Here is a 27,435-nt window from a genome sequence, read left to right on the forward strand (position 1 = left end):
AGCGCGGCACGTCATTGGCCGGGTGGACGGCGCGCGGGTCCCGCCGCCTGGGCTGGCGGGTCGCGCGCTGAAGGGGGTAACCCTGGGTCGCTAGTGGAGCTCAGGGCCGGCCGGAGCGCTCGGGGCCGACGACGCTGCTCTTTTCGTTCGTCCGCTCGCCGGCTCGATGGAGGAGCCTCCCGGGAAGCCCCTCAGCTGCGAGGAGAAGGAAAAGGTGCCGGGGGTGGGGGGGTAGGGCTTGACCCCCGAACTTTGACCCTGACCCAGGGGTCAGCCTAGGGCGTGCTGACCTCTGTGCAGCCCACGCTCTCGGCGCTCGGGGGCGCCCCGGGAGTGGACCTGGGGGAGCGCGCTCTGCTCGCCTGGGGGCGTGTAAAGAACACGCTTTCGTTGTTGCACAGATAAATGCAGAGCTGCGGGGACAGCCGGGTCCCCGCGGGCACCCCCTCGGCCTGGTTCTCCCACCGCAGCCCCGACAGACAGCAGTCCGTTAGCAGGCGTGGGGGTGCGTGGGGCTCGGCTGGGGTCCTGCAGCCGCCCCAGCGCCGTGTATTTTTATGGGAGGAGGACGTGTGCGCACGTGGTTAGGTCAGGGTGGCTCTGCACGTTCTGTCTGCCCCTCTGCGCCCTGGGTGACGTTCCCGTGGGGACATGTTTATCGATCCTGTTGGGTTTTTTGTTTTTGTTTGTATTTTTCTGAAGTTAGAAGCAGAAAGGCAGTCAGATAGACTCTCGCATGTGCCCCACCGGGATTCACCCGGCATGCCCGGGGGTGGGGGGGATGCTCTGCTGCAACCGGAGCCATTCTAGCGCCTGAGGGGGAGGCCATGGAACCATCCTCAGCACCCGGGCCATCTTTGCTCCAATGGAGCCTTGGCTGCGGGAGGGGAAGAGAGAGAGAGAGAGAGAGAGGAGAGGGGGAGGGGTGGAGAAGCAGATGGGCAATTCTCCTGTGTGCCCTGGCTGGGAATCGAACCCGGGACTTCCAGACGCTGGCCGACGCTCTACCACTGAGCCAAGTGGCCAGTGCCCTGGACCCTGATTTTTTAAAGTTCTGTATAGTATTCTGTCGTATGCAAGTTTCTTTAAATGTCACTCTGCTGAGACACTTAGGTGGTGTTCAGCTTTTCTGCTGCCACAACAGCGAACGGTGTTGCTCTGACCATCTCTAGTCATGCCAGCTTGTGCTTCCGCTGGCGGTAGCTCCAGTGTTACCGTGTGCCGCTGTTCCCAGCGTTGTGCTTCCACAGGAGAGTTCAGTCCGCTTCCCCCAGCCTCCCTTCTAGTGTGGCGGGGTGAGAAGGGCATGTCGGAGTCAAAAGAAGCCGGCTGACTTACCGGGCGCTGCAAGAAGCAGTCGGGCATGGACTTGAGAACCCAGACTGGAGAGCTGAGCTGGTGGGACCGCGTGGGTTTGGATCACCTGCCCGTTGATAGGCTGTGTGATCTTGGAGAAACTGCTTTCCCTCTGATCTTCCGTAGACCAGCTTCTTCCCCCTCCTCCGGGTCTAGGTTCAGGGTAGTCCTCAGAAACGATCCCTGGCCGCCCTACTAAAGTCAGGTCCATTCCCATGACTCGGGAGCACTCACGTCTCCCTGTGCACCCGGGTGTTGATTACCATGTGAAGTCGTGTGTTTGTTTTCTTGTTTACTACCTGCATTGTTCACTCTGTGTGAGGTTAACCACTCTGTGTGTCCAGGACGTGGAACAATAGCCGATACCCTTATGGACTAATACAGCTATTGTCCTCAGGTGGGAGAGAGAACTGGGTCAGTAACTGACAAATTAGAGATTCGCTTGCCAAGTGAATCTGAGGGTGACAGCTCCTGACTCCTTGGAGGATCTCACAGGGAGAGAGGTGGCGGGGGTGGGGTGGGGGAGGGCAGAAATAAGTAGGTGACAGTGTAGCAAGCGCTGTAGTGAAGGAAGCGGAGGAGCGGGGGTGGGTGGTGGTGGTGGGGTGTCTACCCTGGACTGAAGAAGGATGTAGAGTCTGTTCCCAGGAAACAAGAACCTGAGCTGAGACTTGAGGAATCAGTGGGCACGAGCGGAGGGAGTTGGGGAGAAAAGGCCCCCCGTGATAAGAGCAGCCTGTGCAGAGGTTCTGAGCCGGCCAAGGGCTTGGGGCTCTGTGAGAAGTGAGAGGCGCGGGGGCCAGCGCTGCCTGCTCCACGGCCTCCAGCTGAGGTGCCGGTGGAGGCTGGGTCCTGGCAGGCTCTGTGCCCCTCCTCTGCGCAGGCGTGGGGGTGCGCGGGGCGCGGCTGCGGTCCTCTGTGTTCCTCAGCGTGGTCTGATGTTTTTCTTCTTCCAGCTGAAGGAAAAGCTGGCGTTCTTGAAACGGGAGTACAGCAGGACCCTGGCCCGCCTTCAGGTGAGTGAGTCTCGGTCTCTCAGTGACGTTTCATAGAACAAAGTTGATGAACACAACTTTTTTTCATAAGAATGAAGCTTTGAAAAACTCCTTTCACTTAACTTTGTTTCCCGGACTGCTCTTCCCTTCTCTAGCGTGCCCAGAGAGCTGAGAAGGTCAAGAGTTGTATTAGGAAAGCGGAGAAAGAGCAAGGTTGTTCGCCCCAGCAGGAAGCCTCACCTCAGCGAAACTGCTCAGGTAAAGCTGACCCTGTCACTTCTGCTCGCTTTGTTAACCCTTTGAGGAGCACGAACGGTCACGGCCGTCCTCGTGCCTCCTGACCGTCCAGAGGATGAGCGCACAAATATTTTATTTTTAAAATGTGGAAGGCAGCATTAAAGAAAGGCAAATGTGTGTTCTTCTTGTTTCCATGAATTGGTTATCAAACGTGATTTTAAGTTAATAAAACTGGAACTTTAACTAATTTCATTTTTTGAAAAAGAAACCTCCACCATGGTATACTATTCAGGTAGAAGAAATGATGACATCGGATCACTTACAGCAGAATGGTGGAATCTTGATAACATTATGTGGAGTGAAATAAGTGAATCAGAAAAAAACAAGAACTGCAGGATTCCATACATTGGTGGGACATAAAAATGAGACTAAGAGACATGGACAAGCATGGGGTGGTTACGGGGAGGTGGGGGTAGGGAGGGAGGGGGAGGGGGAGGGGGAGGGGTACAAAGAAAACTGGATAGAGGGTGACGGAGGACGATCTCTCTTTGGGTGATGGGTATGCAACAGAACTAAATGACAAGATAACCTGGAAATGTTTTCTTTGAATATATGTACCCTGGTTTATTGATGTCACCCCATTAAAATAAAAATTTATTTATAGAAAAAATAAATAAATAAACAAATAAAAATAAACCTCACTGCCGGGGGGTCAGCGAGCATGAAATCTCACTACTCACAGGGTTCATTCCTTTCCCGGTGTGTTTGGTTGTGGTTCTTTTTCTCAGTCAGAAGGTCAGGATGCAGCGGACTCTTGAAGTTGTACAATGTGCTGATTTTTTATGTAGTCACAAGACAGTGCAGCCATTGTCACTACCTAGAGTGTGTTCACCGCCCCGAAGGAAACCCCGTTCGCCCCCCGACTGTTAAGCTACTTTCCGTGTCTGTGCATTACCCTGTCCCGGACAAGTCACAGACATAGACTCACACAACGTGTGACCTCTGGTGACTGGCTTCCCTCGCTGAGCACAGTGCTCTCAACGGTCACTCCCCTGGACGCACAGACGTCCAGGCGCACGTCACTGTCTGTTCCCCTTGGCAGCTGATGAAACTCCTCTCTCTGGACGTCCCGTCATTGGGAAGTGCCAGACTCTCCTATAGCAGCTGTACCGCGGTGCATTCTTACCACAGCGCGTAAGGGCTCCGGTTTTCCCGCATCCTCACCTCCTCACCAGTACTCTAACCTGCCACGTTAAAGCTTATAACCATCCTGGTGGGTGTGCAGTGGTATCTAATTGTGGTTTTAATCTGCACTTCCTAGAGACGAATGAGGTTGAACATTGTTTCATGCGCATAGAAGCCATTTTTATGTCTTTAGATAAATGTCTGTTCCACTGTCTTTTACTAATATTTTAGCTAGTGTATTTGTTCTGGGGTTATAAGTGTCTTCTTTTTTTTTTTTTTTTTTTGCATTTTTCTGAAGCTGGAAACAGGGAGAGACAGTCAGACAGACTCCTGCATGCGCCCGACCGGGATCCACCCGGCACGCCCACCAGGGGGCGATGCTCTGCCCATCCTGGGCGTCGCCATGTTGCGACCCTCCTGGGCGTCGCCATGTTGCGACCAGAGCCACTCCAGCACCTGGGGCAGAGGCCAAGGAGCCATCCCCAGCGCCCGGGCCATCTTTGCTCCAATGGAGCCTCGGCTGCGGGAGGGGAAGAGAGAGACAGAGAGGAAGGCGCAGCGGAGGGGTGGAGAAGCAGATGGGCGCTTCTCCTATATGCCCTGGCCGGGAATCGAACCCGGGTCCTCTGCACACTAGGCCGACGCTCTACCGCTGAGCCAACCGGCCAGGGCATAAGTGTCTTCTTATTGTACCTATTACACCCTTATGAGATGCCTGACTTGTGAATATTTCCTCCCATTCTATGAGCGATAAACGTTGCTTTCAGTTGAATAGTTTATTTAGTGCTCTTTTTCCCGTTCAGTTAAACTGATTGCTTAATTATTGGAACCATTTTTAAATTAAATTTCTACTTATGGCTGGAAATACTCTAAAAAACATGGTCATATGTCATGTTAGTACTTAGATAATTGATAATCATAAAATTGGAGGCGATTGAAGTAGGAAAGAGGTGTTAAAGTAACTTGAGCCGTTTGATGACATCCTTACGCAGGGACCTTGCTGGCCTTCTCTGTATTGTATCCAGTTTCAGTACCTGGGCTGCTGAAGCGAGCACTCAAAATCATCTTTTCTAGCCTGACCAGGCGGTGGCGCAGTGGATAGAGCGTCAGACTGGGATGCGGAAGACCCAGGTTCAAAACCCCGAGGTCGCCAGCTTGAGCGCGGGCTCATCTGGCTTGAATAAAAAGCTCACCAGCTTAGACCCAAGGTCGCTGGCTCAAGCAAGGGGTTACTCAATCTGCTGAAGGCCCGCGGTCAAGGCACATATGAGAAAGCAATCAATGAACAACTAAGGTGTCATAACGCGCAATGAAAAACTAATAATTGATGCTTCTCATCTCTCCGTTCCTGTCTGTCTGTCCCTGTCTATCCCTCTCTCTGACTCTCTCTCTCTCTCTGTCTCTGTAAAGAAAAAAAACACATCTTTTCTAGCACAGTTCTATTTGTTTATTTATATCTACTTAAAATTATTGTGGTGTGTTAGATTATTAAAAACTTGGCACTTTTATCTGCCTGAATGAAATACATTTATTCTTAAGAAAATATTTGGTAGTATTTATGTATAATTTTTTTTTTTTTTTAACAGAGACAGAGAGTCAGAGAGAGGAATAGACAGGGACAGACAGACAGGAACGCAGAGAGATGAGAAGCATCAATTATCAGTTTTTCGTTGCGACATCTTAGTTGTTCATTGCTTTCTCATATGTGCCTTGACCGCGGGCCTTCAGCAGACGGAGTAACCCCTTGGTCGAGCCAGCAACCTTGGGTCCAAGCTGGTGAGCTTTGCTCAAACCAGATGAGCCCGCGCTCAAGCTGGCGACCTCGGGGTCTCGAACCTGGGTCCTCAGCATCCCAGTCCGACGCTCTATCTACTGCGCCACCGCCTGGTCAGGCTATGTATAATATATATTTTAATATAAATGTTTTTCATTTCATTTTAAAAGGAAAATACTAATTCTGTATGTTTCCCCCTTAGAACCTGAAACGAAAGTATCTCCCTGTGATGCGCTGCACGTCCACCCCCATCTTGGAGAAGCTGGAAACGGGAAGCTTGAGTTCTTGGACCTTGGGCGTGGCCCAGCAGGAGGACTGGGGGCGCAGGGAATGGATGGTGGCCCCGAACATTTTTCCTCCCGGGTCGGTGGTCCTGCTGGTGAGAAGAGGCAGAGGAAGCCGCCAGGGAGAAAAAAGCAGCAGAAGACAACGTTTATTTCTCCAGAGAGAGAATCCTTCTTTGATGCTGAATCACTTCTCGTCTCTGGAAAAAGACTAAAGGAAGCAGGAGAGGTCAATGGTGGAAGTCCTGGGATACCTGGGACTAAAGTAAGAACCTGCTCCTCAAGTCCTCCGTGGAACGTCCCAGCCTCTCAAGCATCAGGAACGGGGATGGAGGGAGGGGGCGTCTTCGTGCCGCCGAACGCGGAGGCGCAGGGCGCTGTGGGTGCTCTCCTAGGAGGAGGTCACCTCTCCAGGGCGCCCCCTCCTCCTCCGCGTCCTCCCTCAGATAGCTGCAGTGGTCAGCACCTTCACCCCAAGCCTCCTGAAGGGAGCTGCACAGTCCCTGCTTACGGTTTAGAGAACGTGGACCCTGCCTCACCTGTCAGCGTAGAGGCGCACGGCGAGGAAATGACTGGCTTCACGGGTAACCCAGCGGTCAGTGAATCTGGACGTGCTGGTGGCCAGCTGCCTAGCAGTCCTGCCGTGGAGGCAGACGATGCATGTTCTGTCAACGAGCTGACGTGTAACGTGCCAGCGAGTGAAAAACAAACCTTAGAAGAACGAGATCACACAGAGAGGTCCTCAGACGCTCCCAGTAACGCCCTCGACGGTAGACACGAAAGTCTTCAGGAAGATGCGGTTCTGAGTCAGGCTGAGAGTCCGGGCTCGGAAGTTGTCCCTCCTGTTCCAGCAGGCGGTGGGACACATCCCTGCCCTGCGCCAGAGGGCCTTCCTTTTCCTGCGGAATATCATGTGAGAACCACACGGAGTATGTCAAACTGCCAGAGGCAAGTGGCCCCGGGCGCCGTCATTCAGAGTCAGTTGGGTGTCAGAAAGGAAGCTACTAAAGTTTTACACCTTCCAGATGAAGAAAGGAACGGAGGTGACGTTGTAGTGTGTCGCCCCGACACGGGACAGGCGAGTTCAGGGAGTCCTTTCCAGAGATTTCTCTCCTTGCCTGCAGTCGGCTCTCCCGCCGGGCCCACGGAAGATGACGTTCCTCGGAAGGCGGTCACCCAGCCTTCCGGCCGCAGGCGCAGAGGGGACCGAGAGCCAGCCGGCTCCCCGGCGTTATGGCCTCACGCACTGCTCTGGCCCGCGCCTGGCACGTGGGGTGTGGACGTGTCCCAGGACGAAGCCACCTCGCACAGGGATCAGAACGGGAGGCCAGGTGTCCACGGAGAGAGGGGAGTTACAGGTAAATCACAGCGTGGTGGAGGATGGTGACGACGGGCCTCGACTGATTACTCAGGGACTACACGTCCTACAGATAGTCCCTCGCTGACTCATCACAGCAACCCAGCGGGAGGTAGAATCTCTTCTTATCCTTCACCTGGCAGATGAGAGTAAGGCGCAAGGACGTTAACGTGCTTTTAGTTCATTGAAGTGGCAGAACCAGGGTTCAGACCTGGCTGTGTGGTTGGAAGAGTTGACATACATTGGGTGTTGACCTAAGATGAGCATTCAGGGACAACACGGTCTTTATTCCTGGGGAGAAGTGTAACTAACTCAGGAAGTGTTTTTGGAGTAAAATGAAATGCGTGTCAGAGCAAGAGCTCGCTGACAGCCTCTCTCAGGAACGATTGTGTAATCAAATAAAATAGGTCTGAGCAACTTTTTTTCAGTAAAATATCCAGTATCGTCTCTCTGAGGTCAGTGGGACACAAGATTTTGGAAGATAGGAGGAGATGTGTAATTTAAACCTGTTTCTTCACTTACTGGCGAGTCATCCTCTCTGAGAAACTGAGCAAAAAACTAGATAATTCCCCGTGGTTCTGTGCTAGAGATCAGCGGACTTTCTGTAAAAGGCCGTGTAGTCAAGTGTCTTTGTGCTATGTCAAGAGTTACTCAAGTGTATAGAATGCAAAAGTAGCCACAGACAACAAATGTGGCTATGTTCTAATAAAACTTTATTTACATAAGTAGGGAACCTGCCTAATGAGTGGTGGCGCAGTGGATAGAGCATCGACCCGGTGCGCTGAGGACCCAGGTTCAAGACCCCGAGGTTACTAGCTTGAGCGTGGCATTATTGAAATGATCCCATGGTCACTGCTTGGGCCTAAAGTTGACTGGCTTGAAGCCCAAGGTCACTGGCCCAGCTGGAGCCCCCCCCCCCACTCCCTTGTCAAGGCACGTATGAGAAGCAATCAGTGAACAATTAAAAAGTGCCACAACTATGAATTGATGTTTCTCATCTCTCCTCCTTCCTGTCTCTTTCTCAAAGAAATAAATAAGTGCAGGGGAGCCTGGCCTTGGCTGGCTCCTTCTGTGGTTAGAGCATCAGCCCGACAGGCAAAGGTTGCAGCTTTGACCCCTGGTCAAGGCGCATAAAGGCACAGTTCTATGTTTCTCTTTCTCTAAAATCAGTCACATAAAATAGGGGGCCTGCTTGTTCTGCCCCCTTGGACTCAGGCTCTGGTCCCTGAACTATAATGAGCGAAATTAAAACTGAGTCACGATTTATCTTCAGCCAACGAGAATGGAAAGGAATCCAAAAGTAGGACAATCTCGTAATAAACCAGAAACATTCTTTTTAACATGTTCACGTAATCTGCAGCTACAGTAAATTTATTTTTTCTTGAGGTGACCCTCACATAACAAAATTAATGGATTTAAATTACGTGAACAGTTCGGTGACAGTCCGTTCACAATGTCCAGCCGTGGTCCCCCTCCGCAGTTATGAAACTGTCATCACCATATGCGGAAACTCGGTGCCCACGAAGCATTTGATCTCCACTTCCTCTCCCGAAGCCCCTGGCAACTACTGGTCTGTTCTTCTCTGCATTTACTCCTTTCATTATTTCATGTCCGTGTAATTATGCATTGTGTGGTCTTCTGTGTTGGCCTCTTTCACCTGGTTGTCGAGATCCATCCATGTTCTAACACATATCAGTCCTTTTTTACGGCTGAGTAATACTGCATTGTGTACGTGTGCCAAGGCTGTTTATTCATTAGGTGTCCGGGTGCAGCTGCGTTTTGAATGGTGTCGAATTTCTGTTGCTAAGAATAGTAAATAAGTGCCCTGAGCCAACCGGCCAGTGGTCGGGCATTCCGGCGTGTGGGAGTCCTGAGCTTGAGTTTGATTGCTGTCAGGGCACACAGGAGAAACAGCCATCTGCTTCACCCTTCCCCTTCTCTGCCCCTCCCTCCTCTCTCTCTCTCTCCCTCTCCCTCTCCCCTCTCTTCCCCCCACAGCTGTGGCTCATTGGCTCGAGTGAGCTGGCCCTGGGCTCAGAGGATGGCTCCATGGCCTCTGCCTCAGGCGCTAAAAAATGTCTGGTTGCAATGGAGCAGCCCCAGGTGGGCAGAGCATTGCCCTGTAGTGGGCTCGCTGGGTGGATCCCGGTCAGGGCACATGTGGTCAGGGCGCATGTGCGAGTCTGTCTCTCTGCCTCTCCTCCTCTCACTAAAATAAAATAAGAGTAGTAAATAACCTCGCTTGAAAGGGGGATTAAGTTGTCTTCAGTGAGAAGAGCCAGCGTTTTGTAGCCTGTTGGGATTGTAGTTTTAGAGCAGAAAGGACTTCAGAGACGCTTAGTCTAGTTCCCTTACGAGGACAGGGGAAAATGAAGGGAATGGACTCGCCCGAGGTAACACAGCAAGTCCGTGGCTGAGCTGGGACCAGCCCCGGCCCGGCTCCCCCGGTTAATGCCATTAGCACCGTACTGTCTGGTACTGCCGGAGGAGGGCTGCTGGTCAGCCCCTAACCTGGGGCTTGCCTTCGAACCGTTCACTGAGGAGTCCGGGTCACCGGTGGGAAAGCGGTGACCCTGTCGGGCCCCTGAGGCGTTCAGAAGCCGCGCCCTGTGGGGTCCCTGTCTCTGGTTGGACGTTTGTTGTTGTTGCTGCTGTTCCTTTCTGTTTCAGGGAAGGAAGGTCCCTGCCAACAAGAGGACTGCTTTTCTTCCAGCCGGGATGCTTGCTCGGCTTTGAACGATGGTGCGTGCAGAGCTCCACCTCCTAAGAACGAGATGCTGAGTTTAAAGCAACTGTTGTCTTTTCTCAAAATCACAGACTTCCAGTTACCCGATGAGGACTTTGGCCCCCTTAAGCTTGAGAAACTGAGGTCCTGCTCAGCAAAGCCAGCGGAGCCTCCTGGGTCAGACGTGCTCGGAGAGAGGCGTCTTGCAGCGCGCCGTCTAAAACGCCGGCCTCGGCGGGAGGGCCTCTCCTCCTCCATGTTACTGTTCACGCCCCCGAATACGGGCTCACCCGACGACGATGCCGGCGCGGTGGAGGCACTGGGTTCGCCCGCCTTCCCGGTCCTGGGCACGACTCCCGCCCCCGGCTCCCAGGCACAGTGTGGCACAGCATCGGCAGAGGCGGCCGGCCGGGCCTGCTCTTCACCCCCGAGTTCTCACGGGGGAGCGGGGGGAAGCACACGGCGTCACGGTGGCGCCAGCCCACCAGAGGTAGACGGCAGCCCACCCGCGTCTGGGAGGAAAGGGCAGCCTGACTGTGACTGTGACCCGGGTTCTGGCCCCCAGGCGACACCGGCCCCCGCTGGCTCGTTCACTGTCACAGAGAGTCCGCTCCCTGGAAACACCTGCCCGGAATCGTGGGGACGTTCCGTGGAACAGGTACAGTCCGCTCTGTGACATTTTCTCTGAAGGAAGGAAGTACCTTAGGGACTGTGGACAGTATGACTTCCTTCCACATGGGATCCTCTGTGTTTAACAATGTTTGAACGTGTGTCCTTGACATGACTTCACTGTAAACTTTTAAATTTGTTCTGGGGAAATTAAAGTTTGTTTTATTTATTTAAGTGAGAGGAGGGGAGATAGATTCCTGCATGCGCCCCGACTGGGATCCACCTCGGCAACCCTCGTCTGGGGCCGATGCTTGAATCAACCGAGCTATTCTCGGTGCCTAGGACCAATGCTCAAACCAATTGACCCACTGGCTGCAGCAGTGGGGAGAGGGAGAGAAAGGGGAGAGGGAGGGGAAGAGAAGCAGATGGTCGCTTCTCCTGTGTGCCCTGATGGGGATTGAACCTAGGACGTTCACCCCCCCCCCCATGTTTTATCCACTCAGCCAACCGCCAGGGCCGAAATTAAAGTTATTTTTTAAATGTATTTTTAAAATTGAGGGATTGTATCGTCATTGTCATCAGGGAAGAAGTTTGTCATGTGAAGTAAATAAGCATTTTGATGAGTAAGTGGTGCAGGCAGATGTCACACACAAAGCCTGGCTTTTGTTTCTGCAGACTGAAATAGCCGATGTCCCTGCTTGTGACAGCTTAACCCCAGGCGGCCTACAGCTGGTCTCAAAGCTAAAGGTCAGGAGACTGTTACATTGTAATGTGTCTTGTGTCTTACATATAGGGAAATGACTTGGTAGGAAAATGGAGAAGAATTTGTTTAAGTAGCTTTTCATTTTTCACTTAATACTATCAAATAAATGTGGTAAGAAAAAAAAGGTTCAGAAAAACAGAACCTTTTGTTTTGTGTTTTGTGTCTCACAATATTCACCCGTATTTATATTTCGAGATTATCTCCCGAGGAAGTTTACATGTCAGGCGATTGCAAAGAACAGTGTAAGCTCAGTAACTCAACTCCTCTGAATTTAAATCAGGCATGTTAACATGGAGAGAAAGAAAGAGGAGGCGTTCGTGACTGTCCTACCCCAGTGATGTCACGCTTCTAAAACAACCACTTAGGGTGATTTATCAGACAGTGGGCAGCGGATTTCGACTGTGACGTAGTGAAGGGGTCATCCTCTGTGCTGTGTGTTATGTGTGGTTCTGAGAAATACAAATGACGGTATTCTGGGCATGATATTTTAGTGACTCCTGAGATGGAGATTGGACCTGAGACGTAGTGAACTTTGTGTTCGTGGGGCCTGAAGTAGCTTGGTGTAGAGTAGGGTTTCTCAGTTTCACTGCTCTTGACATTGGAGCCTGGATAATTATTTTTCTCTTCTTTTTATTTTGGTATTTTTCTGAAGTGAGAAGCGGGGAGGCATTCAGACTCCCGCATACGCCCAGCCGGGATCCACCCGGCATGTCCACCTGGGGGCGATGCTCTGCCCATCTGGGGCAGTCGCTCCTTTGCGGCCGGAGCCATTCTAGCGCCTGAGGCAGAGGCCATGGAGCCACGGAGGCTGGATAATTCTCTGCTGTGGGGGTTGGGGTGGCCTGTGCACTGTAGGATTGTCCAGCAGCCGCCTTGGCCTCGACCAGCTAGGGCCAGGAAGCACCCTCTCCCCATGTGACAACCAGAAATGTCTACAGACTCTGTCAAGTATCCCCGCGGGCAGTGTTGCAGAATTGTCCCCAGCTGTGAACAACTGGTGTAGAAGGAAGAGCTTCACGTCCACGTCCATGGCTTCTGCCCGTTACTGCTTTGTGACCTGGGGCGAATCGTGTAGCCTCCGAGACCCAGGTCCCCTTTCAGTAGAAGATACAGAGTGGTCACTGTGTCATTTTGCAGTTATTCTCCAGTCAGTTTTAATAACTTGGTTTCTTCATTGTCAACACAAATGAGCCGACAGTGCATCTGTCTCTTCAAGTTTGTGAGTAAAATGCTGCTGCCCTGCTTTTGTATTGCTCTTGTCTGTCTGTAGATGGGGAAGCCTCTCTCTCCCCATTTCTAGAACTATTTCTCTCTTAGATCTGACTTCCGAGATTTGTTTGTTCTGTGAGTCTGCCAGGAAAACCTCCTTATTGGTTGTATTGACTTGCTAATTGAGGTTTTCATTCCCTGTGTCAGTTTATTCTTTTGTTTTTCATTGTGCTTCTTTCATTGCTCTTTTACTTTCTTGAGCTGCTGGCTTACTTTATTTTTTATCCTGCTCACTATTTGATAGATGGCTTCATGATTGATGGTACATTTTTGGGGGGGAAGTCTCGCTTTGGCCGCATGCTGCTGTGTTTGGTTGCCTGGCGCTCTCCTTGCTGTGTGTTTAGAAACAAGTGTGTTGTTGCAGTCCACAGGTCCTTCATCAGGATGTTTGCTTTCTAAATGGATAAGTGCTTATGGGCTGTCCTCTGTGGTTAAATTCGAATGTATTCCGTTCTGAAACGATACTTTTAAATTATGTCATAAGATAAGGATGTGTGAACAGTTTTTTTAGTTACACCTAAGACCACCATGCTCTTCATTTTAACCTGCATAAAACTTGAATTCCGTCTACGTGGTATTTTTATCGCATCCTTGTCACACATCACTTCTTGTATTTATTCATTTTAGAAGACAGACCCCGAGTATTCCCTTAACTTAAATAGCCGTTGTTGCCGTTCTGGTCAGAACCCTGCAGGTTCCTGTGCCGTGGATGTGAGCGCCGTGTGCTGGGAAACAGCTGGCTTCAGAGAGCCGTGCATCGTAACTGCTTGTGAAGACACCGTTTCCCTGTGGAGACGCCTGGGTGCGTGGCAGTGGGAAAAGGTGTATTCCTGGCACTTCGCGGAGGTGAGTCTGAAGGGATTGTTTGCGTGATTATGGGTGGTGGGTGGACAGCTTCCCAAAAAACCGAGGGGGGATCTGTGACTATGCAAGACAGAACAGAGAGGTGCTCTTTCCCCAGCGTTTTTATTATGAAAAGTTTCAAACATAACAGAAAAATTGTGCAGTTCCCACAGTGCTCTTCTAGGGTTATTCGTCTTAGAGCAGGTTTTTATACTGTTGAAGCAGCTTGGAATTTCCTGTCCTGCTTTTAAACTTGCTGATACCTCTTGATCTTCCTCTTCTTGAGAACATTGATTCTGCTTTTCTTTTTTTTTAATTCAGTGAGAGGAGGGGAGGCAGACAGACAGACTCCTCCATGAGCCCTGACCGGGATCCACCCAGCAAGCCCACTAGGGGGTGACGCTCTGCCCATCTGGGGTGTTGCTCTGTTGCTCAGCAACCGAGCTCTTCCTAGCACCTCAGGCGAGGCCATGGAGCCATCCTCAGCACCTGGGGGCATCTTGCTCCAATCGAGCCATGGCTGCAAGAGGGGAAGAGAGAGAGATAGAAGAGGGAGGTGGTGGGGTGGAGAAGCAGATGGGCGCTGACCTATAAACTTCTAATATATTGAAAGCTGTATTTCGTGATCGTTTGATACGTGTACACATCGTGAAAGGGGTCTCACAACTCGGCACACCCATCACTTTGTATAGTTACTTGTTTTTTTCTTTTTGTGAGAACCTTTAAGATCTACTCTCAGCAGATCTCATTCTTGTTCTTTCCACAGCTTCTAGCTCTCCTTTTGCTCAACAAATATATGTTCAGTGAAAAATTTATTTTAAATGGCTTCATAATGCTCCATGGGCTCACAGGCCAGATTTAACTTAATTATCCTCCTGTTGTTAGAAGCATGGTTCCAGTAATTAAATGCTGCAGTAAACACTGTTATGAATAGAGTTTACCTGGATTTGCAGCTCATAAAAAGAGGGTGCTTGCCGGACCTTCTCACATTTCTTCAGATGTTGGAAACTACCCTGGCACAGGAAGAATGAAAAGGAATGCAACAAATTTTAGAAAATTTAGATTGGTTAACGACGAAACAAGCAAACACCATTTGATGTTCTTTGTATTGTGTAGGTGCCAGTGTTACAGATTGTACCAGTGCCTGATGCTTATGATCTTGTGTGTGTGGCTTTGGGGAGTTTGGAGATCAGAGAAATCAGGTGTGTCATTCTCCGGGGGGGGGGGGGGTCCTTTCCCTCAGTCCCAGATGGAAGTTCCCATTTAAATCTGTACCTGAGTCCATTGTTACTGCTATAAACTTAACCCCTGCCGTCTCTGCATTTCTCCTTATATTTGGTGTAGGGCTTTGCTTTGCTCCTCTGACGGTGAAAGGGAGAAGCAGGTGCTCCTGAGTTCTGGAAACATACAAGCCGTGCTGGGGCTGACCGGGAGGAGGCTGGTCAGCAGCCGCGGGACCCTCTGTGATCAACACATAGAGATCCTGATGTTGGCAGAGGACGGAGGGTAAGCCCAGACCGGCCCATCTGCACCATTAGGTGGAGAAGGCCTTGTCCCGGGTTGCAGAGGAAGTCTTGTCTTCCATGCCATGTGCACCTCTGTCCACACGGGGGCGTAGGAGCCGCCCAGAGCAGTGGTTCTCAAAGTGTGCGCCCTAGAAGATTTCCAGGTGTGCTCTGTGGTATTCCGGAGAAATATGTGCCTGCTGGGGACCAAAAAACCAACAGGGATTTTGGAGTTTAGATTTTGGGGGGACAGAGGTGTGGGGAATTGGCTGTGAGCTGACAGTATGCCCAGCCCCCACCTCACTTGCCTGATTAGGTTGCAAAAGGCTGTTAAGCTGTGGTGCTGGATTGTTTACACCACCCCCCATGTTCCCCAGAAAGACTGGAGGCAATTTTCTTCTATGCTTTGGTGTCAAGTTAGGATGATATGTATAGTGGGGGTTTTCTGCACTCAACACAAGAGTAAAGAGAGGAATTAATTCTTCAATGTATTGATAAGGAAATGAGAGTTTGCCTTTCAAATAGATGCCCAAACATTGAAGAAATCACTAGGACACATGAGGCTCATGTTTCTCATAAACACATGAATGAAAAAACTTAACACATTCGTGCTGGGACCTGCCGAATTTTCTAAATCTTACTAAGAATGTATCTATGTATATATAAAAAGATAACTTTTTAATCGTCTTTTTATTTTTTTTGTTTTTTTTTGTTTGTTTTTACAGGGATAGAGAGAGAGAGAGGGACAGACAGGGACAGACAGACAGGAACAGAGAGAGATGAGAAGCATCAATCATCAGTTTTTCGTTGCAACACCTTAGTTGTTCATTGATTGCTTTCTCATATGTGCCTTGACCGCAGGCCTTCAGTAGACCGAGTAATCCCTTGCTCGAGCCAGCGACCTTGGGTCCAAGCTGGTGAGCTTTGCTCAAACCAGATGAGCCCGTGCTCAAGCTGGTGACCTCGGGGTCTTGAACCTGGGTCCTCCACATCCCAGTCTGACGCTCTATCCACTGCACCGCCGCCTGGTCAGGCGTCTTTTATTTTTTTAACCCCTCTTTACGAATTCTAAAAAGCATTAACTCAAAAAATGTAACATAAAAATGTTTTTTAATGTCAGAATAAATTTAATTTTGTCATTTATTTCATTTAATTACCATAAAAAGATGCTTGGACTTTATTTTTTTTTAATATTTGACTTAATTATTATAACATATTTCTCAGAAATTTGTACATGGTGTGTCTACAATTATTTGTAGGATTTTAAATGTGCCCTGACTTCAAAAAGTTTGAGAACCACTGGTCTAGGGGGGTGGGAGCGGAGGTGCCGGAGGACACGGCCGGGCGGGGCCTCGGGGGGTGGAGCCTCGGGGGGGTGGAGCCTCGGGGGTGGAGCCTCGGGGGATGGAGCTTGCTCTCGTGTCTCCTCTGAAGCCTCCGTGTGCCCCTCGGAGGTGGCACGCACCTCGAGACCCTACACCTTCTCTTGTTTTGCACACTGGCGTTCACGGCTTCCGCTACCATCTAGACTAGGGGTCCCCAACCTTTTTTGGGCCATGGACCGGTTTAATGTCAGAAAATATTTTCACGGACCGGCCTTTAGGGTGGGGCGGATAAATGTATCACGTGACCGAGACAAGTGTCAAGAGTGAGTCTTTGACGGATGTAACAGAGGGAGTCTGGTCATTTAAAAAAAATAAAACATTGCCTGACCTGTGGTGGCGCAGTGGATAAAGCATCAACCTGGAAATGCTGAGGTTGCCGGTTCGAAACCCTTGGCTTGCCTGGTCAAGGCACATATGGGAGTTGATGCTTCCGGCTCCTCCCCACCTTCTCTCTCTGTCTCTCTCTCCTCTCTGTCTCCCTCTCTGTCTCTCTGTCTCCCTTTCTCTCTCCTCTCTAAAATGAATAAATAAAATTAAAAAAAAAATAAAACATCGTTCAGACTTAAATATAAATAAAACGGAAATAATGTAAGTTATTTATTGTTTCTCTGTGGATCGGTACCAAATGGCCCATGGACCGGTACCAGTTCGCGGCCCGGAGGTTGGGGACCACTGATCTAGACGCTGATCCTTGCAAACGTACACTTCAGTTCTGCGCTCTTTCGTGACCTCTGGATCTGCAAGGCCTGTTTATTAGACATCCGGGCTCCCTTAAATTCCAACATGCTGAAAACCAAGTTCCTAGCACCCTCTGTGTCTAACATATACTCATCTGTGTACTTTATTGTGATTATTTGTCTGTCTTGCCTAATAAGGGGGACATGGATCTTGTTAGTCTTCTCTTTTTTATGAATGGTTACAGCCCTCTAGACCAGGGGTCGGGAAACTTTTTGTCTGAGAGAGTCATGAACGCCACATATTTTAAAATGTAATTCCATGAGAGCCATACAACGACCCATGTACGTTACGCATTATCCAATAAAAATTTGGTGTTGTCCCAGAGGACAGCTGTGATTGGCTCCAGCCACCTGCAACCATGAACATAAGCGGTAGGAAATGAATGGATTGTAATACATGAGAATGTTTTATATTTTTAACGTTATATTTTTATTAAAGATTTGTCTGTGAGCCAGATGCAGCCATCAAAAGAGCCACATCTGGCTTGCGAGCCATAGGTTCCCGACCCCTGCTCTAGACAATAGAGAAATAATTATTTGCTTCAATTAGGCAAGTGTTAGTGGAGATGGGGAGAATCAGATTTTGGGAGAGATGAGATGATACAATCAGTAGGAGCTGGTGGTTGACAGGATCGAGGGGAAGGAGATGAGGAGAATGTCCAGGTGTCCGGGCCGGTTACCTGGGTAGACAGCGGCACCATCCACTGAGAAAGGAATGCAGAAGAAAGCCCGAGGTTGAACGAGAGAGGCAGTGAGTTTAATTTTGGAGGCGATTAATTTGGGGTGCTTGCAGGCAATTATATCCAGGCAAATAATATGAAAATACTATATATTTATCTTAGAAAGTTATAGAATGTACATTGTTTTCCCAAAAGTTTTCTCTGGTATTCGGTTAGTGTTTTATTGTGCAGACATCAGTCATATGTACCGTCTTCTTAGAGACTGCCTTGGTGCAGAATGCTGGTTTTTAATACTATTTTAGATGCAGAAGCAAAGAGAAACAGTTTCTGATGCCCCCTGAAGAGACGGTGCTCACTTTTGCTGAGGTTCAAGGGATGCAGGAAGCTCTGCTGGGCACCACGGTAACGAGCAGCATTGTCATCTGGTAAGTTTCCCCTCGAGTTCCTCGGCTTTCTCTTCTGTAGTGTAAGGGTCTACCTTGGCCTGACTTCACAGGGCTGTTAAGACTGGGTACGAGACTCTAAGTAGGGTTGTGTTTTCGTTGGTTTGCGATCAGATGCTAGACATTTGTCTAAGAACATCGCATTGATTCAGACGTGAAGACGACCAGTCTGGGTCAACTATAAATGAATGGTATTTTACTGGTATCAGTGTGTGCTTGTTTCTGTGTCTGGTTAACGGCTGAGTCAGACCAACTCTCCTACTTCACGGAACTACAAACCCTGGGATCCATGTAAAAATCATCTCACGAAAGGCCCTGGAGAGTGAGCAGAAGGAGAAGGATATTGGAGGGGGTTTGACCCGTAGAGAAAGGAGCTACCACTGGGCGAGCTTCCTGTTCTTGTGGCTCTTCGTAGAGGACAGGCCCCAGTCTGCACCCAGCGTGGCCAGAAGCTTGACAGAAAACCTGTCACCTGACCCGTGGTGGCGCTGTGGACAGTGTCGACCTGGAACTCAGGTCGCTGGTTCAAACCCTGGGCTTGACTGGTCAAGGCACAAGTGGGAAGCAGCTACTGTGAGTTGAGGTGATATGACAGAACTCAACTCCCCCCCCCCCCCCAAAATCTAAACAAAGAAAACCTCTGTCCTGCCCCGGCCCGGCATCTCAGTGTCAGAGCGTTGCTCCAACAGGCCAAGGTTGTGGGTTTGATCCCCGGTCAGGGCACATGTGAGAATCCACCGATGACAGCATGAGTAAGTGGGATATGAAGTCAGTGTTTTCAGATGTCCTGCTGTCAGAGGACATCCCCACTTGGGCACTTCCCCCTGGTCTCAGGTCTTCTTTGAGGACAGTGTTCTTTATAAAAGATGTCTTTTCTTTCTGCTAGTTCTCCAGTCCAGATGTTCATTATTCAGCTCCCATTTAATCTGGTAGTTGCCGTCAATCAGCATGTAGCCTCTGGACCCTCTCTCTTGCTCTTATTCTATAGACACTCCTGCCCCCAGCCGTGCCCCCTCCGCCCCAGAAATAAACCTTCGTGGGCTCACGTTCTCTCCTCAGCTCCGTATCCGCCGGGCTCTGTGACAGACCTTCCTCTTCGCTGGTCCGTGTTCCTCAGCTCCTGTTTCATCTTCCCATCCCTCAGCCCCCCTGTAGCTGATACTGTATGGTTTCGTATATAATGCATCCCAGCAGAATTAGAGGTTGGGGAGGGGCCTCTGGACTTAGCTTCTAAGAGTAAGTTCCAGTTCTGTGTTAAGGGGTACCTTCCCCCACAGTGCGTTGAGTTCTGTCGGATCACCACAGCCCCCATCGATGTTTTCCTGTCTGGATTCGTGTGGCCCTGGTTTTGTGGTTTAGCACCTGCTACTTTGTCTTGTAAATGCCCTGAAGATACCAGTTCTCAGTGTCTGCCTTAGCTCTGCTTAGGGTTGCTGTTCAAGGATACCGGGTTCATATGTCTGTCACAAGCTACCTTTTTTTTTTTTCTTTCCCCAGAGACAGAGAGAGTCAGAGAGAGGGATAGAGAGGGATAGACAGACAGGAACAGAGAGATGAGAAGCATCAATTATTAGTTTTTCGTTGCGACACCTTCGTTGTTCATTGATTGCTTTCTCATATGTGCCTTGACCGCAGGCCTTCAGCAGACCGAGTGACCCCTTGCTCGAGCCAGCGACCTTGGGTCTAAGCTGGTGAGCATTTTTGCTCAAACCAGATGAGCCTGCGCTCAAGCTGGCGACCTCGAGGTCTCGAACCTGGGTCTTCCGCATCCCAGTCTGACGCTCTATCCACTGTGCCACCACCTGGTCAGGCTCACAAGCTACCTTTTACCTGCTGGGCTCTCTGTAGCTTTATGAGCGCAGAGAGTAGCTATTCACCTCCCCGTGGGACTCCTGACTTATGAGCTGCCTAAAGTAACTCATGTTATATGTACTCCAGGTCAGGTGGCCCATTTGAAACTACTGCTGAAGGTTTAAATATGGAATCTTGGTCAAGTTGTATTCACTGAGCACAGTCTTTCAGTTTTGATAGCTATTTGAATCTACTTCTTTTTTTTTTTCTTTTTCTTTTTGTGACAGAGACAGACAAAGAGAAGGACAGATAGGGACAGACAGGAAAGGAGAGAGTTGAGAAGCATCACTTCTTTGCTGCGATGCCTTTGTTCATTAATTGCTTTCTCATGTATGGCCTTGACGGGGGGGCGGGGCGGGGAGAGGAGGGTACGGCAGACCGAGTGACCCCGTGCTCAAGCCAGTGACCTTGGGCTCAAGCTGATGAGCTTTGCTCAAACCAGATGAGCCCGTGCTCAAGGTGGCGACCTCGGGATTTCGAACCTGGGTCCTCCACGTCCCAGTCCGACGCTGCGTCCACTGCGCCACCGCCTGGTCAGGCTGAATCTACAGCACTTTGTGAAAGATGCAAATATGAACCAGATATGAATCCTGGTCCCAAGGCCCCTGACATCTGGTAGGCAAAGGAGATTGCTTGATCATTCCCAGTGCCCAGTTCCTTACGGTCCACAGTGGGCCAGAGTGGCAGAGAGCTGGACAGACTGTTCTGGGGCTGGGGAAGAGCGGTTGGTAAGCACAGAGCACGCACCCACCTTTCTAAGAGGCAGACCTGCCCTGGCGCCCCTGGTATGAGGAGAACTTCGCATACTTACCTGAGAGTTTAGTTCCTGTCTTTAGTTTCTGCATACAGTAACTGGGCCATTGAAAGTTCAGAAGTATTTGTTGAATGAACCCGTTATACTCTATCACACTATATATTAAATATAAATGAGGCCTGTGGACACTGCCACGTAGAATTGGAGGCGGGGAGGTTTCTGTGGCCTGGTGCAGACAGGGAGGAGTGACAGTCTGACCGGAGCTCGGGCAGCCAGGAGGAGGCAGTCCATCAGATGCATGGGCTCTGATCAGTGTGGGGCTGGGTGTGGTCAGTCACGAGGAGGGCGTTGGGGCGGACAGCGTGGGCCAAGGCAGAGAGCGGGGGCTACGTCTGCGGCTGCACAGACAGGAGATTTCAGGTGGAGGAGCAGTGGGGACACAGGGCTGCAGGCTGGACTTGTGAGGGTTACACGGACCACGCAGAATAACCTGGACTTGATCTGTGGCTGATGGGAGCACTGCACGTGTCCCACAGGCAGAGTCACACGGCGGGACAGCGGTTAATGTCCCGGACCCTCAAGCCAAGGAAGGAGGGGTTCCGACAAACTCTCTCTCTTCCTTTATTCGTATTGGCCCTCCGCTCTCCTCTCGTTGTTTTTCTGTTTGCACCCCAGCTCCGTCTTTCCTCGTCTCTCCGTTATCTTGGGCTGGCTGCAGACTCAGCAGGCGTTCTGGAGCCGTAATGACAGGTCTGTTCCAGGGCCTCTCTTGCCTAACCAGGTTTGGTTTCCTGACTGGTCAGTCTTCCACGGACAATGTAGGCGTCACAGGAATTGTGACAACATCACAGTGATAGATGTATATGCCATGTGCCTGATTTCAATCCCGAGTCAGAGGAGACACTGGAGCCCTTTTCCCCTGCGGCTTGGAGGCCTCTCTCCCCAGTGGCCGAGCAGAGGACGAAACTGTCCGATTAGTGGACCCACTGGCCGGGGTCCGCTGTCGTTCTGTGTTTAGCTCAGTCTGTGACTAAACAACACCAAGGCTGTGTCTCTCTTAGTTTTTCCCCTCGGTCCCCTCCTCAAGGATGCTGTGACAAAGACGAGAACATTATGTGAAAACCGGCATGCTGGAAAAGTGTTACCAGCATATCTCTCTTTGGTATTTAAGGAATTTAAAAACTGGGCAGCTCCTGAAAAAGATGCACATTGGGGACTCCTACCAAGCGACCGTCTGTCACAGAGCCTACTCGGAAATGGTACGTACCGGCCAGCTGGGACCCCTTGGTACGTACCGGTCAGCTGGGACCCCTTGGTGTCTGTGTTGAGTGTTGCTCTCGGTGTCGCTGAGTGAAGCGGTCACTTAGTAAGTAGTAATTCACTGGCTCTGCTTTCTGCCTATTTTTTTCAAAATTGGGTAGCCATGTTTGTTCTTTCTTGAAACTTATGGATGAAAAGAAGTGTCAGTACCATATGGTTGGTCAGTTTTTTGGCTGCATGACTTGAGGGCACACGTTTATTACTGGCTGTGAATTGTTAAAATTGATTTTGAGAGAGAGAGAGAGAGAGAAGGGGGTGGGAGGAGGAGTGGGAAGAAGCATCAACTCGTAGTAGTTGCTTCCTGTATGTGCCTTGACCAGGCAAGCCCGGCGTTTCAAACTGGCGACCTCAGCATTCCAGGTCAATGCTTTATCCACTGCGCCTCCCCAGGCGGGCCCGGCTGTGAGTTTATACTGAGAAATAGTATGCCTGTGATCAGACTGTCACAGTGTGGCTCCCGGCCACACTGGCGTAAGTGGTCTGAATGACTCTCCTGAGGGAGGAGGATTAAATGATCACAGACCTGTGGCTCTCCTAGGCTTTCGTGTTCTCGTCTAGAGACGGACACAGTCTCGTAGCCATTGTGTTAACACACTTGGTGGACAGTCTGCTCTGGCATCTGAACGGGGGAGGTAGCTGTCCAGGAGTCAGGGATAACAGCCTGTGTGTCCAGGTGAGCCTCGAGCTGAGGAGGCGGCGGTGGCCAGCTCGGTACCGTGTGGAGACGGACATGTGTGGAGACGGACGTGCCCGGACTCGGGGTGGCCCTGCGAGACTCCGCCCGTGCCGGCTCTGGACACCAGGGTGCTCCTCCCCCTGCCCAGCGGCCTCTGAGGACGTGGGCTCAGGAGGTCTATGGTCTCACACCATCTGGCACATGGTCTGCAGGCTTACTGTTCTTCCTAAAAGAAGAGGGTTGAATTCACCTCTGGAATGATTACATTTACCTACTAGGCATTTAAGTAACTTTATATATTTGATGTCACAGAATTAATTTCTATTTAGCTTTAAAATATTTAGCAATGGAATATTAAAATACTTAGAAATGGAAAAGATAGTAAGAAAGAGTTCCCCATGAAGCCACCTGCCAGAAATACTAGTTTGCAGTTGAGAGCAGGATGCGGCCACATTTCTGTAAAGGGACAGAGAGAATATTTTCAATCCTGCAGGCCTCATGGTCTGTGCTGCAGCCCCTCAGCTCGGCCACCGTCACACCTAGTCACGTGGTGACACGTGACACACAGGTATAGCCATGTTCCTTTCCCGTGGAACCTTCTGAAACTCGAATTTCACAGAATTTTCACATGCCATAAAAGAGTCTTCCTCTGTCTTTTTTTCCCAACCAGTTTAAAATGCAAAAAGCTGTCCTTACCTCACGGGCCCTACAGAAATAAGCCTGGAGCCGGATGTGACCTGTGGGCCAGTTTGCCAGCCTGTAGTTCAGTGTATGGCATTGAACGTGTTTTTAACTCTCAGCTATTTACTGCTTGTAAGGGGAATTTGTGCTGGTTATAAAAATCCAGTCATTCTGGAAATGCATAAAGTAGACACAAGTGTTATTATTCCCAAGATGGCCCTATAATTAATTCTCCCTATTTCACCCCCAAAGGTAATAATTTTCAACATGTAGTCTATATATAGACATGTATGTGTGTGTGTGACATAGCTTCACACACAATAATGTTATTAGAATATGTCATTTTAAAGCTGAGAGAGATTTATAAACACGTTTTCCACAGAAACAATCATAGATGATGGTGTCTTTCTTTTTCTTGCTCGATAAATAATAAATGAATAAACCATTGTAGATTGGCCTAAAAATCCGGTCACCACTTCCAAGATGGTGCTTCTGGGAGTGTGTGTTCTGAATTTTCAAAAACCGACAGACAGATGAACATTTCCAGTGTGAGGTCTCCCTCCGTGGGTTCATGGGCCAGCGTTCCCTACAGGGTGGGTCTGGGGTGGAGGGGCTGTTTTAGGCCTGCAGAGAAGTGGCTGAGAACCGCTGGGGGCCCTGTGTGCGGGGACGCTGCAGTCCAGCTCAGCGACCGTCTCAGGGCTGAGAACCGCTGGGGGCCCTGTGTGCGGGGACGCTGCAGTCCAGCTCAGCGACCATCTCAGGGCTGAGAACCGCTGGGGGCCCTGTGTGTGGACACGCTGCAGTCCAGCTCAGCGACCATCTCAGGGCTGAGAACCGCTGGGGGCCCTGTGTGTGGACGCTGCAGTCCAGCTCAGCGACCGGCTGAGGGCTGAGAACCGCTGGGGGCCCTGTGTGTGGACGCTGCAGTCCAGCTCAGTGACCGGCTCAGGGCTGAGAACCGCTGGGGGCCCTGTGTGCGGGGACACTGCAGTCCAGCTCAGTGACCGTCTCAGGGCTGAGAACCGCTGGGGCCCTGTGTGTGGACGCTGCAGCCCAGCTCAGCGACCGTCTCAGGGCTGAGAACCGCTGGGGGCCCTGTGTGCGGGGACGCTGCAGTCCAGCTCAGCGACCGGCTCAGGGCTGAGAACCGCTGGGGGCCCTGTGTGTGGACGCTGCAGTCCAGCTCAGCGACCATCTCAGGGCTGAGAACCGCTGGGGGCCCTGTGTGTGGACGCTGCAGTCCAGCTCAGCGACCATCTCAGGGCTGAGAACCGCTGGGGGCCCTGTGTGTGGACACGCTGCAGTCCAGCTCAGCGACCGGCTCAGGGCTGAGAACCGCTGGGGGCCCTGTGTGTGGACGCTGCAGTCCAGCTCAGCGACCGTCTCAGGGCTGAGAACCGCTGGGGGCCCTGTGTGTGGACACGCTGCAGCCCAGCTCAGCGACCGGCTCAGGGCTGAGAACCGCTGGGGGCCCTGTGTGCGGGGACGCTGCAGCCCAGCTCAGCGACCGTCTCAGGGCTGAGAACCGCTGGGGGCCCTGTGTGCGGGGACACTGCATTCTGTCCCCGCCAGCCCTGGCTTCTGCTCGCCATGATTCTAATGATTTCTCTGATTATCCGTTTTCCGTCTAAATCAGGGGCTGCTTTTTGTTGTCCTGAGTCATCCCTGCGCCAAAGGGAGGGAGCGGTCGGGAAGCCCCGTGTTCCAGCTCATCGTGATCAACCCGACCTCGGCCCTGAGCATGGGCGTGGCGCTCTACTGCCTTCCTCCGGGGCAGGCTGGCAGGCAAGTATGAGTGCCCGTCAGTGGGCCGGAGCTTAGCGCTCTACTGCCTTCCTCGGGGCCAGGCTGGCAGGCAAGTATGAGTGCCCCTCCGTGGGCTGGGGCTCTGCAAGAGCAAAAAACACAGAAGTTTCTGTGTCCTGCGGTGAACGGACCGAGGGACGCGTGTTAGAGGTAGAGTGTTGAGTAGATCTGAGTCAGGCCTCAGGTTCCTGTCCCCTGACCCCACCGTGTGGCGTGGGGTCAGTGTTTAATGTGTGTTCAAGCCCTGCTTTTTCTCATTGCAGAGGAATTTGTGTTCTCTACAGAAAACATCACTTACGTCTTTTCATTAAGAAAAGTTTTAAACATTCTTCAGGAAGACATCTTTATGTTGAAATGTGACTGAGCCCCCCCATGTAGACAGCTAATAATACGATCTGTGAATAACTATGTAACTACTGACTGATCGTCAGAGGGTGATGTGCAAGGTGCTGGTTATGGCAGTGAGGAAGAGCAACATTTTTTTATTGCATTTATTGGGGTGACATTGGTTAATGAAATTATCTAGGTTTGAGGTGTACAATTCTATGATACATCCTCTGTACACTGTATTGTGTGTTCAGCACCCCAAGTCAAGTCTCCTTCCATCACCATTTACCCCCCTTCACCCTCCTCCCCCTCCCCTCCCCTCCTTTTCCCTCTGATAACAACTCATTTTTATTAAGTACTTTCCGTGTGTTTGGTACTGTGCTATTACCTATTTCATTACACCTCACAATAATGACCACGTCCCCCTCGTGCTGATGAAGTCAAATAACTTGCTCAGAGTGACACCACTCTTTGTTAGAATTCAAAGCCAGGTAGCTGAGTGCAGAGCCCCATCTTTAAAAGAGAGCCAGACTTCTGCCTCATGATTACACCTGAAAAGTGCTGTGAAGATGAATACAGGGCATGTGATAGAGTGTGTGTTTGTGCGCACGCACGCACACGCACTGCTCTGGACAAGTGATTAGCTGTGACCCTTCTGCTGAGGCAACAGGCCTGAGTAATGGCAGACGCCCAGCCCCACGAATGCCTGGGGTCAGAGCCCGCCAGGGAGAGGGACTGGTGGGAGCGAAGACCCTGGGGACACTGAGTTGGCCACTGTGAGCTAGCGGGCAAGAGGTCCAAGGTGCGTCAACAGAGAGGCCGGGATTCACGTGTGGTTCTGTTTCAAACTGCCGCGGAGCCAGCAGCCCCCGGACTGCAGACTGGCACCTGTAGTTCCAGGGGGTCTTGCTCGCACTGCTTTGGGAAGGATCGTTGTGGCCTTTTGTTTGTTTGTTTGTTTATACGTATATGGTTTGAATCTCTGTTCTCTGCTTGCTGTTAGGTTCCTGGAAGGTGACGTGAAGGGTCACTTTGCAGCAGCAGTGCTGACGTCTGGGACAATTGCCGTGTGGGACTTACTCCTCGGTCACTGTACTGCGGTCCTCCCGCCCGTCTCTGACCAGCACTGGTCTTTTGTTAAATGGTCAGGGACAGATTCTCATCTGCTGGCTGGACAAAAGGATGGGAACATATTTGTATATTTAATCAGTTAGGGTAAGGGGAAAACTGTGCTGGATATCTTGAGCCACCTAGGACTTTTGAATTGTAACTACAAGGAAAGTGTTTGAATGATATTCAAAGTAATTGTATTCTTTCTGACATGTTTTATTCTGATGGTTAATGCTTGTTTATACTGTGGGGGAAAGGACTCAGGGTCATCTTTGTAATTCCTCGCATTTGCCCATTTGCTTTGGAAAGTGTACGTAAAGCTTCAGATGTTAATAAGTTTTTTGTTCGTTTTTTTTTGCACATTCTCTCTCCCCTGAGCACAGCCACACCTTTCTTCCACCTCTCTTTCTCTCTAAGTTCTTGGGGGCCCCATGAGACTTGCAGCGGGGGGAGCCGAGGGCAGCGGCGGGAGCCGAGGGCAGCGGTGGGGGGGGGGAGCCGAGGGCAGCGGCAGCCCGTCCAGTCCCGGGCTCACTCCCTGGACCTGCCTCCCAGGCCCTGGCTTTCCCGTTGGCCAGAGCAGCCCCGCCTCTGCCCGCTCCCGTCGCTGCTTCTCTCCCGAGCTGTTTCTAGTTTCACTGCCCCCAGCTTTGATAAACGTACTCTTCAAAATAAATAAATAAAATACTTTGACACAGTTTGCTTGGCGTACTATTTTTTCCCCATTCTATGAAGGTCATTTTCAGAAACAGGTAATTAT

At 50.7% G+C, this 27,435-nt stretch overlaps 1 protein-coding gene and 1 non-coding gene across 7 annotated transcripts; one reads left to right on the forward strand and one right to left on the reverse strand.

Moving 5' to 3' along the window:
* Positions 1-23: 23 nt before the first annotated feature.
* PALB2 (partner and localizer of BRCA2) lies at positions 24-27,362 on the forward strand. 6 transcript variants are annotated; one of them, XM_066275836.1, is made up of 14 exons: positions 24-214; positions 2,313-2,372; positions 2,507-2,609; positions 5,750-7,189; positions 9,859-10,403; positions 10,479-10,571; positions 11,198-11,269; positions 13,182-13,400; positions 14,514-14,599; positions 14,742-14,903; positions 18,007-18,129; positions 21,924-22,011; positions 25,069-25,217; positions 26,569-27,362. In XM_066275836.1, the coding sequence occupies exons 1-14, from the start codon at positions 167-169 to the stop codon at positions 26,777-26,779; spliced, it is 3,399 nt and encodes a 1,132-aa protein (XP_066131933.1). In that variant the 5' UTR covers positions 24-166; the 3' UTR covers positions 26,780-27,362. The 6 variants fall into 6 exon arrangements, with proteins under 6 accessions (XP_066131933.1, XP_066131930.1, XP_066131929.1 ...); XM_066275833.1 differs by adding an exon at positions 22,746-22,923 and having other exon boundaries at positions 9,859-10,571; positions 26,569-26,722; XM_066275832.1 differs by having other exon boundaries at positions 9,859-10,571.
* On the reverse strand, positions 4,718-4,828 carry LOC136337036 (U6 spliceosomal RNA). The gene has a single exon (XR_010731753.1). It is a non-coding gene; the product is annotated as a U6 spliceosomal RNA (small nuclear RNA).
* Positions 27,363-27,435: the final 73 nt, after the last annotated feature.

Source organism: Saccopteryx bilineata, chromosome 4, assembly GCF_036850765.1.
Source record: "Saccopteryx bilineata isolate mSacBil1 chromosome 4, mSacBil1_pri_phased_curated, whole genome shotgun sequence".
NCBI classification, from domain to species: domain Eukaryota; kingdom Metazoa; phylum Chordata; class Mammalia; order Chiroptera; family Emballonuridae; genus Saccopteryx; species Saccopteryx bilineata.

What these genes read in the sequence shown, in the direction of transcription:
- PALB2 (XM_066275832.1), top strand. Translation starts at nt 167, where the DNA reads ATGGAGGAGCCTCCCGGGAAGCCCCTCAGCTGCGAGGAGAAGGAAAAG. An exon ending in GGGGACGTTCCGTGGAACAG is followed by an intron (nt 10,572 to 11,197) that starts GTACAGTCCGCT and finishes TTGTTTCTGCAG; the next exon opens with ACTGAAATAGCCGATGTCCC. An exon ending in AGCTGGTCTCAAAGCTAAAG is followed by an intron (nt 11,270 to 13,181) that starts GTCAGGAGACTG and finishes TATTCATTTTAG; the next exon opens with AAGACAGACCCCGAGTATTC.